The sequence below is a fragment of the Symsagittifera roscoffensis genome, chromosome 1, assembly GCF_963678635.1.
Source record: "Symsagittifera roscoffensis chromosome 1, txSymRosc1.1, whole genome shotgun sequence".
NCBI lineage: Eukaryota > Metazoa > Xenacoelomorpha > Acoela > Convolutidae > Symsagittifera > Symsagittifera roscoffensis.
The window spans coordinates 15,976,572-15,999,259 of NC_087062.1; the positions used below are offsets into that span (position 1 = coordinate 15,976,572).

The following is a 22,688-nucleotide window of genomic DNA, read 5'->3' on the forward strand; positions in this document are numbered from 1 at the left end:
AAAGAAAAAAGAGTATCACGTCCTCCACGACCGCTTGTAATTTCACTGAAACTAGCCACCAATAACATAGCCAGCAGACAGTTGGAAAAAATTCAATTTCCATCAAATTAAGTTTTCTGTGACATAAATGACATAAATAATTCAATAAATGGATATCATCCAAAATTTCGATGCAGGGGTGAAGCTGCACTTCACAAACACAAAAAAGAAGAAAACCAATTCCCAAAAACAGCAAGAAGTAAAAATTTCTTTTGACTTTTGGAGGGAAAAAATCCGGACCAATTAGCTTACCTCACCTTTACTCGAGTGAAAGTGATTTTTTGAGCGCTTTAAAAAAAAATACTTTATATCCGCCGAAAGATACGCGTTTGGCATCAGAGATAGGTGCAGAAAATGGAGCTGAAAATAATCCAGGATATTGTCAATCTGTAAATTTACAAAAAAATTACTGCAAGTATAATATCTTTTCACATCTTGGCTTAATTGCTACAATTTTGTCCCTCAAAACTAGTATTTAGAAAAAAAATCACTGAAATGAGTGAGTTAGGCTTAGGTATAGAGACTAACATTATAACACTGCGCTCACACTTGCTTTAGTAGAAACAACAAAAAATAGGTAAACCAAAATTTTCGTAAATCTTCATAAAAAACAACTTGGGGCCCAGCTAAAGCAAGAGGTAACTGATTGATTTTTTTGGAATAATTATAATGAATTTATTATAATGGATCATCGAAGGTTTCTCGAACCTTGTTGTCAACACACTGTCTACAATTTGAGGACCTTTTTCTAACTCTCTTAGCTGTTCAGCAACTGCTCTCAATTTCTGATCGTATGATAGATTTTCATTAACAATGTCGTCCATCGATGCCGTTGATGCTGTTTTGGATTTGAGCTGCTCTCGCTTTTCAATATAGTAAGGATCATTTTTGAAATCGAAGGTTGACCAATCAATATCTGATTTTACTTGAGAATAGGAATCTCTAGCATCCCTTCTCAGGAGAGCGTTATTGTTTAACGGATTGGTATTGACAATCGTGCGCGTTAGAGAAGACCGTTCCATTAGGATATCATCAGTAATTTCGTTAGGCAATCCAGATCCCGAAATTGAGGACCTGGACCCCGTGCGAAGAGACAAGAGACTAGGTTGTGATAAGGAATCATCGATAATTGCACTTCTAGAAGTTCCATAGACCACTGCATCTGGTATAAGGGCTGATCTCCTAATTAAAGGATCGTAATCAGAGTTGTTGTACATTTTATAGCATGATTCGAAAATTTCAATTCGTAATCATGCTGGACTGAAATTGAAAACGGTTCATCAAGGGCAGGTTCTAGAAAACATGTTGATGCTTTTTTCCTAATTTGCTTCGATGACACCACGCTATTAGCTTAATGTGCTTGAATCGAGAGGAAAGATCTGGCTACAAAACAACTTAAACTGAAGGGCAATATAAAAGTAAATTTTTTCGAAGTTTTTCGTTTAACTAACACAAATACAAAAAACGTCATTTCTCCTAAACTACTCAAAAAGGAAAGCCTAGCACGGAGATTAGTAGCATGTAACAAAACTATCCATTTTCAAATTTCAATCGTTACAGACAATTAAAATCGCAGGTTGCTGATTTGAATATTTTGTATATTTCATTGTTCCAACCACTCGATGAGCGAAAAAAAGTATGAATTAAAACCTGTTTTTAATTTTTTTCCCGCCAATTTTGCCTACCTTGTGAAAAGTTCGTGAGTGGTCACGAGCGGTGTCATATTGAGGCCCGATTGTTCGTGATTCAGATTCTTAAAAAAATCCACAAAAAATTCTCCGTGTCAAGAAAAACTGGTCTTCACATTTTCGGTTTGCGGACTAATTTAGACAAAATTGGCTGACATCCCAATTTAATTGGACTATAATTTTAAGGTTATTTTAGCTATAATTACTTCAAACTCTTTCGGTTTTTTTAAAATTGAAAATCGAAATTTTTGTTTATTCGGCTTATAAGTTTTTTTCTTCAGTTTAGAATTGTTTTCTTGAAAAATTCTGGTCGGAAAATTCTGTGTGGATTTAAAAAATTTGTTCGGGCGTCGAGAAAAAACCGGTTTGAAATTTTTTAAAGAACTACTCGCTCGAAATTAGATTTTAAGTTTTCATTGAAATTGTGAAAAGCTTAGTTCTCCAGGAAAAAACGGAGAAGCTTCATTTAGCGCTTCTTTGGAAACATCAACTTCAAAATAATCAAAATTGTTCGGCAAAAGAATTTTTTTATTCATTATTCGGAGAGAACTGTTGTCGAGTATGACTTATTCACTCATGTTCTACGCCTTCGTATAGTTGCCTCATCACACTACGCACACAAAAAATGACATTCATTAAAAAAAACCAGTCTGCATATCACAATGCAAAAAGAGGATGGAAAATCAATTCTCACTCATAGCATCAAATAACAATTATCAAGTTTTTTGAAAAAACTAAATCGAAAAAATTGCTTTAAATGGTCATAAACACTGACTTTTGGAGCTTCACACTTCGAGCTAAAAACTTTGGGCTCCAGGCACCTATCAAAAATAAAATGTCTAATTTCAATAAAAATTACAAAAAACTAACAAAAAATTTAGATTCCCGAATATGAATGAAAATTTTTATTTCATTATTATTCTCGAAAACAAAACTAGTGCTCTCTTTGATGAGTTTTAACAACAGTACTGTAAAGATAGATAGGTGGAAAAAACTGTATAGTGAAAAAAAGCCAAGCCAAAATGGTTGGCCTTCAAACCGAGAAAATTTTTCAATCCTCCGATAAAAAATCCCCGAGCATGCAAGTGGATCAGTTGATACGTCACTAGCTACAATTTATTTCTGCGTATTACATAAGAAATATCTATTTTCGATCAGTCAGACAATTTTTCATTTCTCTGACGAAACGTTGCAACGTCTAGTCTAAAGAGCCTGCTGATAAATCAAGTGAATAATATATAGTTTGCAAATAATTCGCATGTACTGTCTGCCACGCAAAGCAGTCGGTCAGCGGCATTCATTTACACAAGTTGTGTATCTTTAAGCAAAATGCTCTCTAATCGCTAAAAAGCTTCATAAAAAGAGCAATGCGCGGATCTCGGATTTCCTCGAGAGTGGGTAGAGCATTTAGGTCGATTAAAGAGATCTTGCGTGCTCGCACAGCCAAATATTTAAACAGCCTTAAAGGAAGCTTTTGAGCACTTTTTGGAACGTTTTGACGAAAAACCGCATTCAGAGGAGCGCGCTATCTCTCACTCTCAAGATCAGGGTTGCCAAATTGTATGTTATTTTCAAAAATAACAAACTAACAACTATATGACTGATACTTTTTTGGATCAAGTTAACATCCTACTCCCCCCCAAAGCCGTTTCAAATCAGAAATTTGATGCGAATTAAATAATGGGGTGGAATATCTTAACTTGGTCTGTCTATTTTTTTTGGAGGGGGTCTATCTATAAAATTACCCAATTTGAGAAAACTGGATAATTAAGAAAAGTTTTTATTTCCTGGGAAATTTGAAACTTTACTTCCACTTTCGAAACTAGAAGTCGATCACGTTTTTCGTGACTTTTACACCTTCGCTGTTCGATAGAGGGATTTGCCTTCCTTGTAACAAAGGAAATTAACTGAACTTAAAAAGAAATCAAAAGTCAAATCGCGAAAAAAAAATAAATTTGAGCCTGAAGTTATCTTTGAGCGAAGATGTGTTGGGATTAGAGTAATTAACCCACAAGCCTATTTATACAAAGAATCGAAGCTGCACTTTGCGATGACGCAAAAAGCGGCAAGCTCAAAATACGCCACTTGGCCAAGGCATGCTCTAATTTCACGCCTCATCCATTGATAGCGAAGTTTCCTTGGGCGAACTTTTCATTGAGCAAGCTTTTATTTCGCTCATCTATTCATATTAATCAATTTTCAATGATTAGATGAAATTAAATCAAAATGAAGATGTAATTCTATCGCCAATTGGCCAAGAAGAAACATCCTCAAATATAAACCACTGGTAGCTTTGTCCTCAATTTCTACACAGAGGCGAAGCTGTGCTCTGCAAACACACGCAAGGAAAATGCAAAGAAGAGCTCTAAGTGAAATAAGGCCAAGGATAGCCGGTTGCTGTGCAAAGAGCGCATAATATTCCGACCATAGTCTTAAAAAATAGAAAAACTTTTTTTTTCAAATCATAGAAGTTTTTTTCTGCGTGGTGTGACAAAAAATAAAAAAAAATTGCGGTTTTTTGAATTTTTTGACGTTTTTGTTTCCGAAAAGGCGCAAAAATACTAAAAAAAGCTTTTCAGCTATTATAGTAAACTATTGTAAGCCTGCTCACTCATTCAAAATTGACCAAAAATCAAAAATTTCAAACCAAATTTTATTGTCGCTCAAATCACTCAACTCTCTCCGATGATTATTTGTGGTAGCTAATTGTGCGCGGAAAGAAAAAAGAGTATCACGTCCTCCACGACCGCTTGTAATTTCACTGAAACTAGCCACCAATAACATAGCCAGCAGACAGTTGGAAAAAATTCAATTTCCATCAAATTAAGTTTTCTGTGACATAAATGACATAAATAATTCAATAAATGGATATCATCCAAAATTTCGATGCAGGGGTGAAGCTGCACTTCACAAACACAAAAAAGAAGAAAACCAATTCCCAAAAACAGCAAGAAGTAAAAATTTCTTTTGACTTTTGGAGGGAAAAAATCCGGACCAATTAGCTTACCTCACCTTTACTCGAGTGAAAGTGATTTTTTGAGCGCTTTAAAAAAAAATACTTTATATCCGCCGAAAGATACGCGTTTGGCATCAGAGATAGGTGCAGAAAATGGAGCTGAAAATAATCCAGGATATTGTCAATCTGTAAATTTACAAAAAAATTACTGCAAGTATAATATCTTTTCACATCTTGGCTTAATTGCTACAATTTTGTCCCTCAAAACTAGTATTTAGAAAAAAAATCACTGAAATGAGTGAGTTAGGCTTAGGTATAGAGACTAACATTATAACACTGCGCTCACACTTGCTTTAGTAGAAACAACAAAAAATAGGTAAACCAAAATTTTCGTAAATCTTCATAAAAAACAACTTGGGGCCCAGCTAAAGCAAGAGGTAACTGATTGATTTTTTTGGAATAATTATAATGAATTTATTATAATGGATCATCGAAGGTTTCTCGAACCTTGTTGTCAACACACTGTCTACAATTTGAGGACCTTTTTCTAACTCTCTTAGCTGTTCAGCAACTGCTCTCAATTTCTGATCGTATGATAGATTTTCATTAACAATGTCGTCCATCGATGCCGTTGATGCTGTTTTGGATTTGAGCTGCTCTCGCTTTTCAATATAGTAAGGATCATTTTTGAAATCGAAGGTTGACCAATCAATATCTGATTTTACTTGAGAATAGGAATCTCTAGCATCCCTTCTCAGGAGAGCGTTATTGTTTAACGGATTGGTATTGACAATCGTGCGCGTTAGAGAAGACCGTTCCATTAGGATATCATCAGTAATTTCGTTAGGCAATCCAGATCCCGAAATTGAGGACCTGGACCCCGTGCGAAGAGACAAGAGACTAGGTTGTGATAAGGAATCATCGATAATTGCACTTCTAGAAGTTCCATAGACCACTGCATCTGGTATAAGGGCTGATCTCCTAATTAAAGGATCGTAATCAGAGTTGTTGTACATTTTATAGCATGATTCGAAAATTTCAATTCGTAATCATGCTGGACTGAAATTGAAAACGGTTCATCAAGGGCAGGTTCTAGAAAACATGTTGATGCTTTTTTCCTAATTTGCTTCGATGACACCACGCTATTAGCTTAATGTGCTTGAATCGAGAGGAAAGATCTGGCTACAAAACAACTTAAACTGAAGGGCAATATAAAAGTAAATTTTTTCGAAGTTTTTCGTTTAACTAACACAAATACAAAAAACGTCATTTCTCCTAAACTACTCAAAAAGGAAAGCCTAGCACGGAGATTAGTAGCATGTAACAAAACTATCCATTTTCAAATTTCAATCGTTACAGACAATTAAAATCGCAGGTTGCTGATTTGAATATTTTGTATATTTCATTGTTCCAACCACTCGATGAGCGAAAAAAAGTATGAATTAAAACCTGTTTTTAATTTTTTTCCCGCCAATTTTGCCTACCTTGTGAAAAGTTCGTGAGTGGTCACGAGCGGTGTCATATTGAGGCCCGATTGTTCGTGATTCAGATTCTTAAAAAAATCCACAAAAAATTCTCCGTGTCAAGAAAAACTGGTCTTCACATTTTCGGTTTGGGGACTAATTTAGACAAAATTGGCTGACATCCCAATTTAATTGGACTATAATTTTAAGGTTATTATAGCTATAATTACTTCAAACTCTTTCGGTTTTTTTAAAATTGAAAATCGAAATTTTTGTTTATTCGGCTTATAAGTTTTTTTCTTCAGTTTAGAATTGTTTTCTTGAAAAATTCTGGTCGGAAAATTCTGTGTGGATTTAAAAAATTTGTTCGGGCGTCGAGAAAAAACCGGTTTGAAATTTTTTAAAGAACTACTCGCTCGAAATTAGATTTTAAGTTTTCATTGAAATTGTGAAAAGCTTAGTTCTCCAGGAAAAAACGGAGAAGCTTCATTTAGCGCTTCTTTGGAAACATCAACTTCAAAATAATCAAAATTGTTCGGCAAAAGAATTTTTTTATTCATTATTCGGAGAGAACTGTTGTCGAGTATGACTTATTCACTCATGTTCTACGCCTTCGTATAGTTGCCTCATCACACTACGCACACAAAAAATGACATTCATTAAAAAAAACCAGTCTGCATATCACAATGCAAAAAGAGGATGGAAAATCAATTCTCACTCATAGCATCAAATAACAATTATCAAGTTTTTTGAAAAAACTAAATCGAAAAAATTGCTTTAAATGGTCATAAACACTGACTTTTGGAGCTTCACACTTCGAGCTAAAAACTTTGGGCTCCAGGCACCTATCAAAAATAAAATGTCTAATTTCAATAAAAATTACAAAAAACTAACAAAAAATTTAGATTCCCGAATATGAATGAAAATTTTTATTTCATTATTATTCTCGAAAACAAAACTAGTGCTCTCTTTGATGAGTTTTAACAACAGTACTGTAAAGATAGATAGGTGGAAAAAACTGTATAGTGAAAAAAAGCCAAGCCAAAATGGTTGGCCTTCAAACCGAGAAAATTTTTCAATCCTCCGATAAAAAATCCCCGAGCATGCAAGTGGATCAGTTGATACGTCACTAGCTACAATTTATTTCTGCGTATTACATAAGAAATATCTATTTTCGATCAGTCAGACAATTTTTCATTTCTCTGACGAAACGTTGCAACGTCTAGTCTAAAGAGCCTGCTGATAAATCAAGTGAATAATATATAGTTTGCAAATAATTCGCATGTACTGTCTGCCACGCAAAGCAGTCGGTCAGCGGCATTCATTTACACAAGTTGTGTATCTTTAAGCAAAATGCTCTCTAATCGCTAAAAAAGCTTCATAAAAAGAGCAATGCGCGGATCTCGGATTTCCTCGAGAGTGGGTAGAGCATTTAGGTCGATTAAAGAGATCTTGCGTGCTCGCACAGCCAAATATTTAAACAGCCTTAAAGGAAGCTTTTGAGCACTTTTTGGAACGTTTTGACGAAAAACCGCATTCAGAGGAGCGCGCTATCTCTCACTCTCAAGATCAGGGTTGCCAAATTGTATGTTATTTTCAAAAATAACAAACTAACAACTATATGACTGATACTTTTTTTGGATCAAGTTAACATCCTACTCCCCCCAAAGCCGTTTCAAATCCAAAAATTGATGCGAATTAAATAATGGGGTGGAATATCTTAATTTGGTCTGTCTATTTTTTTTGGAGGGGGGTCTATCTATAAAATTACCCAATTTGAGAAAACTGGATAATTAAGAAAAGTTTTTATTTCCTGGGAAATTTGAAACTTTACTTCCACTTTCGAAACTAGAAGTCGATCACGTTTTTCGTGACTTTTACACCTTCGCTGTTCGATAGAGGGATTTGCCTTCCTTGTAACAAAGGAAATTAACTGAACTTAAAAAGAAATCAAAAGTCAAATCGCGAAAAAAAATAAATTTGAGCCTGAAGTTTTCTTTGAGCGAAGATGTGTTGGGATTAGATTAATTAATCCACAAACCTATTTATACAAAGAATCGAAGCTGCACTTTGCGATGACGCAAAAAGCGGCAAGCTCAAAATACGCCACTTGGCCAAGGCATGCTCTAATTTCACGCCTCATCCTTTGATAGCGAAGTTTCCTTGGGCGAACTTTTCATTGAGCAAGCTTTTATTTCGCTCATCTATTCATATTAATCAATTTTCAATGATTAGATGAAATTAAATCAAAATTAAGATGTAATTCTATCGCCAATTGACCAAGAAGAAACATCCTCAAATATAAACCACTGGTAGCTTTGTCCTCAATTTCTACACAGAGGCGAAGCTGTGCTCTGCAAACACACGCAAGGAAAATGCAAAGACGAGCTCTAAGTGAAATAAGGCCAAGGATAGTCGGTTGCTGTGCAAAGAGCGCATAATATTCCGACCATAGTCTTAAAAAATAGAAAAACTTTTTTTTTTCAAATCATAGAAGTTTTTTTCTGCGTGGTGTGACAAAAAATAACAAAAAATTGCGGTTTTTTGAATTTTTTGACGTTTTTGTTTCAGAAAAGGCGCAAAAATACTAAAAAAAGCTTTTCAGCTATTATAGTAAACTATTGTAAGCCTGCTCACTCATTCAAAATTGACCAAAAATCAAAAATTTCAAACCAAATTTTATTGTCGCTCCAATCACTCAACTCTCTCCGATGATTATTTGTGGTAGCTGATTGTGCGCGGAAAGAAAAAAAGAGTATCACGTCCTCCACGACCGCTTGTAATTTTACTGAAACTAGCCACCAATAACATAGCCAGCAGACAGTTGGAAAAAATTCAATTTCCATCAAATTAAGTTTTCTGTGACATAAACAACTCAAAAAATGGATATCATCCAAAATTTCGATGCAGGGGTGAAGCTGCACTTCACAAACGCAAAAAAGAAGAAAACCAATTCCCAAAAACAGCAAGAAGTGAAAATTTTCTTTTGACTTTTGGAGGGAAAAAATCCGGACCAATTAGCTTACCTCACCTTTACTCGAGTGAAAGTGATTTTTTGAGCGCTTTAAAAAAAATACTTTATATCCGCCGAAAGATACGCGTTTGACATCAGAGATAGGTGCAGAAAATGGAGCTGAAAATAATCCAGGATAATGTCAATCTGTAAATTTACAAAAAAATTACTGCAAGTATATCTTTTCACATCTTGGCTTAATTGCTACAATTTTGTCCCTCAAAAACTAGTATTTAGAAAAAAATCACTGAAATGAGTGAGTTAGGCTTAGGTATAGAGACTAACATTATAACACTGCGCTCACACTTGCTTTAGTAGAAACAACAAAAAAATAGGTAAACCAAAATGTTCGTAAATCTTGATAAAAAACAACTTGGGGCCCAGCTAAAGCAAGAGGTAACTGATTGATTTTTTTGGAATTTATTATAATGATGCAAAACAAAATGGGTAATTTCAAAAAATAGACTATGCTCAAAACCTTTGTTTCTCTACTAAAATAATTGAGAAGACTGAACATCTTTGAGAAATAGGAATCTTCCCTGAAATATCACATTTTTCTTACAAAAAACTGAGGAGTCCCCGCTTCTGTAGGAAAAATTATAGCAAGCGGTTCTTTCGATTGAACCCTTCGTCTAAAATTTCATAGGGTAGTTTTTCCAAGAAAAGTCGAAAAATTTTTTTAAAAAAATGGTCAAACGATCAAAAACTCCAGATTTTTCCGAAAAAAAAATTGTGGCCGCTTAAGCAGAAAAAATTTCCAAAATCGGGTTTCTCGATTGAACGCTTAACCTAAGAATTAGCAAGGTGTTATCGAGAACAGTTTTCAAAACACGGTACAAAAACCAAGTATTAACTTTTCCAAGGGCTATATCTTTTGTTTAACACTTTTTTTTAATATCTTTGAAAAGCCGCTTATGCAGAAGAGATTCAAACAACCTGTTATTTTGATTGAACACCAGAACTCAATATATCGGAGGGTAGTTTTCGAGTCAAATCAAAAAGTTTCAAAAAACGGTACAAAAACCAAGTACTAATTTTTTAGAGGGCCATAACTTTTGTGTTTCAAAAAATTGGACATCGTCGATTATTCAGGGCAGCTTCCCAAGACCCATTAATTCGATTAAAGCCAAAGCTTCAGACTTGGGACTTCAGACTTGGTAGTTTCGAGAAAAGACAAAAAAAAACATTGAAAAAAAACGGAAAAACGAAATTTTGAAAATGAAAATATTGAGAGCCACAACTTGTTGCATAAAAGAAAAATTGAGCGTAGTCGAATGCGCGAGGAAAAAATCGACAAACAGTTCTATTCAATGAACTCAAAATTCTCATTTGGGAGAGTAGTTTTTGAGAAAACGAGAAAAATTCAAATTTGGGTCAAATATTCCACCCAAATTTTTTCAAACGCTGTAGTGAGTAAGGGGGTGAGGCAAAAAGAGATTAGAAGATTGTGCTGTCACACAGATGAGCAGGAATTTTTTTTATTGACGTCTTTTTTGAAAATCAAATTTAGCAAAACAAAGAAAAAATTCGAAAGCGTTTAAAAAAATGAAAAAACCCAATCCAATACATTTTTGTAATATTTAATTTTTCTCGAAAAGGAACTTGCCAGCTTTCAAAACGACGCAATATAATCTGACTAAGCCAATACAACCTTAGCCGCGAAACCATTTAATCGAAAAAAAAACTTTTTAAAACACAAAATTATTCGAAATCAGACTTAATAAAATGACAGCTATTTCAACCATAGTAGAAAAAAAATTAAAAATCCATGCTTTAAAAAGCAGGCAGATAAAAAATAGTACCAGATAAAATAAATGCCATTTAAAAAGGCACTTCAATTTGAAATTTCATGAAAATGAGCATTTCAGCAGCAATTGATTCAATTAATTTTGTTAAACTAGTTGTTAACCAGAAAAAAGCCTACATTCCGATTTGATAACGCTTGCTAATCGCAAGCGTGATCAATAGATTGAAGTACGATAAATAAAAAAAAATAACTACACACAAGGCTTTAGTCATTGAATTTTTAGAATTTATTTGGTTCAAAAGATCTACAGGTAACTTAATTGCAACAAAAAATCCGGCATTTTTGGTTGATACATTTTAAACGAATTATCACAATTTTTTTTATTTTTACACAGGCGAACTTGCACAAGGCAAAAAGTGAAATGAGCAATTTCATTTGCGAGCTGGGCTAGCAAAAAACATGGATATGTAACAGAACCCTACGTTCGCTGTTTAATAAAAATTTAAAAAGTGGCCCTATTGTAGAAGTGTGAAATGCTACTAAGAATAGTCAATGCTTCGTTTATTTAGCCAACAAAAATAATCAGACAGTAAAAAAAATTGCAAGAAAGAATTACAGACACGTGTTCCGAGTGAGGCGCGCACCCAGAACCCTTGTCATTACAAGCATGTGATTTAACTCAGAACTAAACTAAATTAGAAACTAAGTTATCAAATGATTCACTGATACTGTTATAAAATTCTTCAACGGAGAAAATTTATTTGTTCCGATTTGATAACGCTGCAATATGTAAACTTACAAGGAGTTTCAAAACTGCTTAAAAAATTTTGATAGTTCACGACTATTTTTTATACTTTGTGAGCTAATAGTCTTTCCTTTGACTGAAAAAATTGGTCTTAGCTTTGAAATTGGACCATGAAAATTACGGAAAACTTATAAAACTTCGAATAATTGTGAAAGAAATTATAGTTCGGAAAATAACATCGAATTAAACGCGTAGCTTTTATTTTCACCTCAAAAAACTCGACCCATTTTCCAACGTACACTTTTTTAACCTTGAAAATATTGCGACCAGAAGCTTGAATTAACATTGACTAAAATATTACTGCGTTATCAGTTATGAGAGCAACAATATTATGTTTAACAAAAATATTAAAATAGAATGAACAAAAATAATTTTGCGGGACGTCACTGTCACTTTACTCGGAATGTTCGATTGACAAATTTTTCCTTATTTGGTTGTCTTCTTTGGAACTGTCGGAGCCAGAGCTATTGCATCTTGTTTTGGTCGTAGGCTGTGGTGATGTGATAATTGCAGATACGTTTTCATTAATCGACTCGCTCGGATTCGAAATAGATTTCATCTCTTTTAGACTGGGTCCCAAGCTCATCAAATAGTCAACGTACTTTTCGCGATCAAACCCGCATTCGCGTTTGCTCGTGAACATATCAATTGCTTTCGAAGGCTCCATGTTACGATGCGTGATCAAATATTTACAAATCATAAACCCTGTTCTGTTCACGCCTTTGCAGCAGTGCACCCCGATGAAGTCGTTTTCACCCCACTGTGGGCGAGTAGATATGACATGATGTACAGTTTCCGAAAACCTGGCAAACAAGGCATCACTTGGCAAATGGTTCCCACCCTTGCAACCCAGCTTGTAATATGGAACCAAGCCCATACCTTCAACCATTTCGTCCACGTAGTAATATTGCGAGTGGGGCACTAAGTCGATGATGGCAGCTAGTCGAATGTTTGACCTTTCGAGTTTTTCCCGAAATCGGGTCCAAGTGAACTTGTCGTCTTCGTTAAAGTGTTTCTGATGCTCTCCTCTGATCGGTATTTTGAACGGGAGGAAAACGTCGATCGTCTCGTTGTAAGGTTTCAATTCGGTCCATCCTTTTGGAATCGTCTTGACTGTCTTCACTTTCGCCACAGTCATAGCAGTGTGTCTGTTCTCCTATCAAGTCTATATTAATCAATGCGTACAACTGAAGATTGAGTAACCGTTTGGATTTCAGCGGCGCCAGAGACGTGATTGATCGATCACGGTCTGGTGACTGTGTGTTTTCGGTTCTAATAAAAAATAATGTTGCAATATTGTCGGAAAAAGCGGTATTAGTGGAACAATTTCGCCGGTGTGTACCGATTAAGATGCACAAAACAGATGAGATAATAGTCAATCGATATCTCTAATTGGTCCAAATTTTTCAAGCGCAAGTCTAGAATCATCAAGACTTTTGAAAAGAGAAGCACATGATCGAATGTGTCAGAGTACGTAATTCATGTGGTATCTTGCTTTTCAAGATTTTTTCTGGCAATTTTTCTGGCTGTTAAAGGCAAACCAAATCGCTGAATTTTCAACAAAGTAAAACACGATTTAATATGTTTTATAGACTATTTTTTTTTCTGTTTTTCTGCCTGAAGAGTCAAATGTAACAAAGAATAGTTAATTGAGCAGTAAATAGATCAATCTAATATACGCAGCAAAAACTGAGAAGCTTTATCCAATTTTATCTGTCTACGAGTGATTTAAAATTGTCAGTTTAAAAAAGTGTCATTCGCCCGCTAGTGGATTCGCCTCTTGAGTGATTCGCCTCTTGTTCATACCAAGATATGTCAATAATACTGATTTAGCAATCACGCTAATTAAATAATATCGAATCGAGGTTTGGTAAGTTATTGAATTATTGCTTATTTAGAAACGAACTAAATTTGATATTGGCAAGTCGGAAACCGGCTAGTTCAGATTCTAGAGATCCCTGAACCATTGTCAAGTCAAGTAAACTAATTTGAAGACTGAATTTGAAGCCTGTTTGAATTTTAAGTAGTCTTTTGATAGGATAAGCCGTCAAGTAATAACAAGTGCTCCAACTGCGGTTTTAATCAAACTGTTTCAAATAGACCAACTCGAGTAGATCTACCACAGTTGACGTTTAGACTTCTCAGCTACCCTGGTTAAAACACTGTAACCGCAGGTGACAGGCGGGGACTTAAGCTTTGATAGGAACTACTGGAGCTACCTACGCTACGATTTCGGTGTATGCTTCAAATGGCAAGCCCATCAGAGCAGTGAAATCTGATCCCTCGTACTTTCAACGCGCAACACGATCAAATCATACTAGTCTGAAATATTACATAACTCAGTGCAGCTTAACCTCAAATGAAGTAGGCAGAAACCACTGAATCAACCGAGTTTCAAGTCTTATATAATCGAATGCGTTTCAAACTGTTTCCTATTTGACGTAATCTGAAATCAAAGAAATGCAAACAAAACAAAATCAAGAATGCAAAATAGGAGTTTTCTGCCCTACTGCAGCTAGGAATAATAACTGATTTTGCAAGATAGAGGTGAAAGTGTCTTACAGCTATCTCGAAATAATAAAAAACGCCAATAGAAGATGTTCTTTCAAGTCAATAACGACATTTTTTCCTCTATCTGATCAAAAACACCGTAAGTGGTTAAATTGCATTAAGCAGTTAATAATTACAATGGGGAAAAGCAAATCTGAGGGAGCAGTTTTTATATGCGATTAGACCTCGTAATCCCCGCATCTTGTAAAAAAAAGTCAATTCAATTTGCATGAAAGCGTTTTCCATGATCCATTAACGATACTAGCGAGGTTGAGACGACAGCTCGCAGTCTTCAAAGCCTTTTAAAAAGCACTGAATTATCGTACTAGCTTACAACAAGAATATTATATTATTACGGAGGCAGTGAGCAGTCTGCAACAACTTTAAACAAGTCGCCAAAAATCGCATCTAAAAAGAATTACTCCAGCAAGCTATGTTTAACATTTCATCAATCAAATGTCAAACTTCAGCGTTGCATCTTAATTATTTGCAAAAAAAAGAAACATGAGCATGAGTGAAGAAAAATTTGTATATCTCAACGATTTAAAACAAAAAGCTGCAATTTTGCCCCGTGACTGTGGCATAGTCGATTTTTCCTAGAACGCTTTTTATTTGGTTTCCAGTAAAAAAACTGGTAGGAAAAGACGTATCGCATAAAAATACTATTTTTTTAAATGCTGTGACTCATTTGATACTCTAACCGACAAAAATTTTCCCCGATAAGACTAGCAGATATTTCAGTCAAATTCTGAACATACTCCGTTAATGATCTTTTTTGATCGAAACAAATTTTTAAACATTTCTATTGACCCAACTCAAATTCAAAAGTCCGGGTCAATTGATAAGATTTTCAGTCACTCGAGATTTTAGCAAAGAGGAGAAGTAGAGCTTCACATATCGGTACAAAAACATCTGCCAGTGTTGAGGCCCAGAAAAACTAAATGACTGCTCGAAATTTAAGTTTTTGAAAAACTTCTGAGCCTTTCACAAGGTACAATCCAACCACTCTCTGGCTGGCACACTAATGAGTCATTAAAGCACATTTACAAAAGTAAACCATGCGAAAGAAGCATTTCTCAAAATTCTGCAATCAGATAAAATCATTACGGCGAATGTAAAAATTGAGGACATTTCATTGCCCCATGAAGAGGAGAATGAAAAGACAAACTAAAAACTTCTCTTAAAATCGTATATCAAAAAACTTTGTTTTTTTTTCACAAAAAATTTAGCAACATTTCGGATAATTCAAGAACCTGCTCCATAACATGAAAACATCAAAAGGACTTTCAAGCACAGTGAAAATTGCTTAAACTAAGAAACCTCTTTGGCAGCAACTAAGCCGACAAAATAAAGACAAACGATAGGCTGGCAATTATTTTTTTTCAAGCCAGTTTCCAAAATGAGCGGGTCCGGACCGGATTCGATCCCCGACTCATCGTTGTACCATGAACGTTACATCGAGATCAAACGATTTAATGATTCAGTTAATAAATTACAAATCTGAAATAATGCTTGCTTATCGCAAGCGTAAAAAAGTCTATGCTCCCATTTTTTAACGCTCGCTATTCGCAACCATAAACATCAAATCTACATTTGAACTAAAAGTCAAGTTTAACTTTTGGTGCTTGAGCTCAACTTGGAAAATGAATATCTGGAAAATGAATGAGCTCCAAAAAGAAAAAAATGGGAACTAGCTTGGGTTAATAAGTAAATTGACCTCATAACACAAGCGTTACTTGTGTAAAGTTTAGCTAAAAAAACATATCTTAGATAAAACTTCCAGAAACTTAAATAAAAGACAGTTCAAGAAAAAATTCAGAAGAAATAAAAAAATAGCTCCAAATTTTAGACAGAGACGAGGCTGCGCTTTCCAAACACAAACGAGGAAACGAAAAAAAATCAGCTCGAAAAAGTGAAACAAAAAAAGGATAAAAATATGCCTTCAAATAGTAAAACTTTTGCTTTCTGCTGAATTCGAACCTGCGACCTCGAGATATGGAGTCTCGCGTCTTCCCTCTTAGCCATGGACGCTTGAATGACGAGAAACATTAGCCACAATTAAAGCAAATAACAGATGATATGAAATTTCCTAGGCTACAGCACATTGTCATTATAGCAAAAGTGCCACCAAATGAGCAATATTATTTGTGAGTTAAGTTGGATAAAAAGTAGAGTCAAGGTAATACACTATGCTCACAACCTCACTTGTGGAAATAATGGACGTGATCAAACTTAACACCTTTCTTGTTCGGCTACTTTTAAACCATTCACAGCTTACTTTTGGAGGACTATCGAAACTATAAGTTAGACATGATTAACAGGTGCTGCCTCAGACTTGATAAACATGTTTAACATGCCTCATACATGATAAACAAGTTAAAAAGGTGCCACCTAAATAAAAGTGACAACTTCAATTATCTTCAAAATTAAACTTATGTCTCTTTACTTATTTTTTTAGCTGAGCGAGGCAAAAAACTACAAATCTTTTCAAATACAGACCAGTTTTTTTTTTACTTAATTTTTTGATAAATTCGAAATCACCCTATTGCGATTTCCTTTACCTACCTCAAATTGGGCGGAAAATATAGAGCAGGGTCGGAACAAAACAACGCCGAGGAATTAGAAATTTTTTGAACAGCTGCAGAGTTGTAACAATTGAGCGGTTCACAAAACTCGAGCTACTTGAACATTATGTTTCAAAAAGCTTTTCTAGCCATAGCGGTGATGGGAATCTTGTGCTATTTCCAAAAAAAACAGCAACTTTGGTTTCTAGATAAAATTACACAGAGACAAATTGCACATTTTCAAGGAACATTTCTTTGTTAAATTTCGTTAGTCAATTAAAAAAAGTTCGCTTTAACTCGTTTGTACCCAAAATTGATCGGATTGACTTTGGCGAAAGAAGTATTAAAACCCTACAATTTAAGCCCCAAAATGACTGAAAGCCGCAACTACTAGTAACAATCTTTATTTGGGAGAGAGCAATACGCAGAAGAATGAGCGAAATACAACAAACATCATAATATAATTTCCAGTTTTCACCGAGCGGCGCGCCACCAAGCCGGCAATACGTGGGTCAGCCGAAAACAAAAATTAATTCCTTAAATGAAGAACTTGAACTATAATTTCTATTTTGTGCGACATAAAAATATGTTTCCGTTGAAACAACTCAAAATTAGGTGACTAAGTCGATAAAAACGGCCGAAATCATTTGGGCAGAATAAGGTTTTTAAGCAAAAAAAACTTTAAAAAACAATCTACGATATGGCAACTAAGCCGACTATAAACATAAGCAGACAATAATAAGCCGACAAATTTTTTGAAACGGACCATTTCCCGTCTGAAAAAAAACAGGTCCTGTCAGAGTCGAACCCAGGACCTGTGCCCTCCCAGGCGCATTCGTTACCTCCAGACCAAGTGTACCGCAGACGCAAAGCTATTGGAATTCATCTTCAACTCGACCTAAATTTACCATTTCTAATTTTGACCATTCTGCTAACAAAGTTGTATATGGACTGTAAAAAAGTCTGGTACCCGATTGCAATACCCTTGCTTATCGCAAGGGTAAAAACTACCTAAACCTAAATTGAACTCGGTAGTTATATTTGAATGTTAAAAAAATTGCACATGCCAGCCTTAAAGAAAAAATTAAATACTAAGTAAAATGCTTCAGTAGATATATTTGAGTTCAAGAAATTGAGCATCTCAGCCTGCGCACTTGTAAGATCTGCAGGTATTTTTTACTGACTAGGAAAAGTTGGTTAGAGAAAAAGTCTAGTTCCGATTACAAGACAATTGTTCTCGCAACTTTTGAAGAAAATCTGGAGAACATTCAGGAAAGCATTTTATTACGTATCGTAACATTCCCAGTTGTATTTTTGTTGTTCATATTCTTAATTTCTTTAAGACCTCATGATATCAGTATCATGTAACACGAATCCAGTGTAATAGGCGTTAAAAAGTCTTAAAATTTGGGTGGAAAAACTATTAACCGACTAACTTTTTGTCCAGCGGCAATTTTGTTTGTTTGAAAAACGACTTTTAACAGACCATATCTAGAAAAAAAACCCGAACCACATCTACTTTAAAACACGAGCTAAACCAGTCCTAAAAATTTTTCTTAAGACTAGGGGAAAATACAAAATATAGTTGCTAATTGAACATGTTCAGTGTCAACATATTTGTAAAGAGAAAGAAAATAAGGAAAAAAAATTCACAAAAAAAATAAAAAAAACTCACAAATAAAACCGAAAAACGTGAAAATAGCCAACAGAAAATTGGAAAAGTGCCAATGAAGTTAAAAAAAAAACGACTGACAATTTTAAAAAAATATAATGTGGCTTTCAAGCTCTTGCATTCTCAAGAATCTCCTATGAATCACGTTTTTTTGCGCCATTTCAATTATCATTATTAGACAGCATATTTTACTAGATAAGCTTAAAAGAACTCAAAGTCGAACCGCGAAAACTCATATTTACCAGTGGACACTTTCTCTAAAAGAAGGAGCATAACCAACACGCCCTAAATAAGTGTCCTCTCTTTGTCCTTTGACACTTAATAATAAAAACAAGAATACACCTCCCAGTGCAAACATTCCGAGCACAGTTAACATTGCAACAAAGTAGATTTATCTTGGTGTGATCAATTCCGAAGCTGAAAAAGTCCATGGCAAAGACCTTTTAAAATCATAATCATTACCTATGTATGCTATTAAATGGACAAAGAAGATTTCATCGTAGAAATGTAGAATATTTGCTAAATTATCTGCCCTTTGCTAAATTCTGGAAAGTCAAATCAAAATTCAAACGGACTTTTTATGACATTAAGAAACCTTTTCTCAACGTCCTCCAATTCTCGAAAAGCGCAATCAAAATTTTGCAGCCCAAGTAGGGCCGTACGAATATATTTTCTAAGCGACTGTATTCTTCAGCTGGTCTAGCAGAGGTCATACTAAAATGTCCATCTGCCTTGAAATACCGAGCCACCTTTCAACAATTCCAGAGTTCTAATTTGAGTAACCTGTAAGTCAGAAGTCACCATGAATACTCCTAATGTTATTTTGTTCAACTCATGCCAATTGAACTGATTGACTGTTGAACTCAAATATTTACCAATTAATTAGTTGACAGGCAGTTCTTTTCATGTACAATGGCGACTTAAGGCCACTGAGAACGCCATTTGATAAAATATTCAGACAACAATTCTTTTCACCTTCACGTCGAATTAAGTAATCAAATGGAACTTAACTCAAATGCCCTTCAAAATTGCAAAGTTCCACTGGAACAAACTCAAATAACTTTGCGCTGCAACGAGGAATACAGTGCTGATTTAAATTAACCGGACAAAACGCTTTAAACTTGAAATTTAGAACGCGTTTATCTCAAATTGGGTTCAGTTTAGGTGAAAACTTATGAAGACAAGAGTTGCTTAAAATTTTTGCAGAATTACTATGGTGTAATTTGTTTTGCAGAATTCGGGCCCAAAATTTTACCCCAAAAATTGGTCATTTTGGCTTTTCTCAGTTAATCAAAAATTACGCCAAAAATACCCGGTCGATCACAAACACAATTATATTAAAGTGAGCCCCTTACGTAGCCCAACAAACTTTAACAGGGGTATATTCTCCAAACCGTTGTATAAGTTAATTTATTTTTGTTTGATAGACAAAAAAGGACGTTTTTACTATATAAAATACCAAATTTTGATTTAAAAACAATTTTTAAACGGTTTGCAATTACTTTTTGGAGATTATACCCTTGTTAAAGTTTGTTGAACTACGTAAGGGGCTCACTTTGATATAATTGTGTTTGTGATCGACCGGATATTTTTGGCGTAATTTTTGATTAACTGAGAAAAGCCAAAATGACCCATTTTTGGGGTCAAATTTCGGGCCTGAATTTTGCAAAACAAATTACACCATAGTAATTCTGCAAAAATTTTAAGCAACTCTTGTCCTCATAAGTTTTCACCTAAACTGAACCCAATTTGAGAAAAACGCGTTTTAAATTTCAAGTTTAGCTCGTTGTGTCCGGTTAATTTAAATCAGCACTGTACCACATAAAGATACCACGGCAGCAAAAAATCGACATCGCAAAAAAAACGAATACGTCGTTAACACTGGCATGATTGATATATTACGTCAATCGGTTAATTTTGTAAGAAAATAAAATACTGAACATTTGGTCATGCAACCTGAAAACGTATTCTTTACAAAAACATAAGCAATTTTAAAAATCTCAGCTTTAATTTCCCGATTCGTCGCCACATTTAAAAGAAAAGAACAAAATGGCAACTTAAAATAACGAAATGAAAAAATCACAGCAAAATAAGTCATAGGTAAAAAATCACATTTTTCGAGGAATAGTTCCTATGCCAATTGAACTGATTGACTGTTCAACTCAAATATTTGCCAGTTAGTTTATTGACTGACAGTTCACTTCAAGTACAATGGCGACTAAAGGTCATTGTTAACGCCATTTGATAATATTTTCAGACACCAAATCTTTTCACTTTCAAGTCGAATTAAGTAATCAAATGGAACTTAACTCAAATGCCCTTCAAAACTGGAAACTTCCACTGATACCTAGCGGGAAATTTAAAAGCGGGAATATATTTGTTTGTCTAAAATCGGTCTACCAAATCAGCTTCAATTTTACCGGAGTAAAATCAGCTTCAATTTTACCGGAGGTGTTTCTCCCTCGCTAAGCCCTGACAGCCAAACGCTTTCCAAAACAGCTGGAGAGCACATGCATGAACAGCTGGCTGCTTTGAACATTGTATCCGCAGCTGTAGGTCTTTGACTGTTTAGTCTTCATTCCAACGGACCCAGTGGGAATTTCCTTAATTCAATCTAGGTTAGGAACATGTGACTGTCTCAACTGTCAAAAGCCAAAATCACATTCACAAGGCACTTGAGTTCATATCATGCAAAACTTCATTGAGCAATTTAAGTGCTTCCACCTATTGACCAGCGTAATGCGACAACTCGCAAGAAAAGACAACTCGCAATAAAAGACAACTTGCATTAAAAGACAACTCGCAATAAAAGACAACTTGCATTAAGAGACAACTGGCAATATACGCACCGCCGCAGTCGCGCCAACGTGTTGCGAGCTCGCCCACAGAGGGTAGGACTTTATACGAAACTTAAAGCCGGTTATTGCCCATCGGCGAACTTAAACCGAGAACTTTTAGCTTGAAAAACTTGCGAGTTGCCGCTTTCCTTAAAATTTGCGAGTTGTCTTTTCTTGCGAGTTGTCGCGATACCATTGACCAGCAGCACCTGAATTCTTCATTTGCTTGAAAAGTAACTTTTAAAAAGCTATGACGCAATCACGCTCGAGGTACCCCCGAATTAGAAAAAAAATCAGAAAAACAATTTGTGAAAAATGAAATTAAAACAGGATGACGCGCCACGCTACATACAGAAAAAATTCACAAAAGTTTAACGACAAGTCAACAATATTCTAAAACTGACTCCAAAAACTTTAAAAAACAAGAGCAGACATACACTATTGGCACCGTTTTTTGACACAGACATACACTTTGACAAACACGCACACACACACTATTTCTCTGAGGTGCCTAAACACGCGCAAAAAATACTTGACGCTTAGTTCTTCTCACTCAGTTCGCGAAGAGGCCGGGAGAAAAAACTCAATTCGCATTGCAATCAGGAATATCACATAAAGTTATCACGGAACATCACATGTAGATATCGCAGTTTTTAATGCTGGCATGATTGATATATTACGTCAATCGGATATTTTCGTCAGAAAAAAATAAAAATATGGAACATTTTGTCATCAAAACCTGGAAACGTCTTCTGTACAAACACTTCAAAATCATATTAAAATCACAAGAGCTTCAACTTTCCACCAATTTAAAAGAAAAGATTTAAATTGTAACTAAAAATTACGATATGGAAAATCACATTTTGACCAATGACAGTAAACCTGGATGAAAACGGAAAAGTTTAGACTAACCTTTCGTTTTTTAATTTACTTAATTTAAAAAAATTGATAGAGAATTTTTTTTATATTGTTTTTGTTCATTTCTCTTCCCACGCGCATAGTCAAACACTACGAGGTAGAGCTTGTTATTAAAAACAGATTTTAGACTAAATTGATTGTCTCAATTCAATTCAGAATGGGTTTCTCAGCTGTATTTATTCTACGTTTACGCATTGGGCGTATTAAAAAAAGAACCCGCTATAAATCATCAAGATTGTTCATCTTCAAGCAACCATATATACAATAAACGGAAGAATTAATTTTAGGCTCAGAACATTCGTAGGTTTAAGATTATATGAAAAAAGTTAAACTGCAAGAGTCGTATTCGTCTGAAAAACAGTCTCAGCACAATTATACTTTAGTTGATTCAAAGAAGTACTTCAAAACTACTCAGACAAAATCGAATGCTGAAAAC

The 22,688-nt window shown here is 34.9% G+C and overlaps 2 protein-coding genes across 2 annotated transcripts in view; both read right to left on the reverse strand.

The window, feature by feature from the left end:
* Window positions 1–22,688, reverse strand: part of LOC134852955 (voltage-gated hydrogen channel 1-like) — a 376,534-nt gene that overhangs the window by 139,826 nt on the left and 214,020 nt on the right. The window lies entirely within an intron of this gene.
* LOC134848666 (RNA/RNP complex-1-interacting phosphatase-like) lies at window positions 12,106–12,849 on the reverse strand. The gene has a single exon (XM_063866212.1). It carries the CDS (start codon window positions 12,847–12,849, stop codon window positions 12,106–12,108), a length of 744 nt encoding a protein of 247 aa, XP_063722282.1.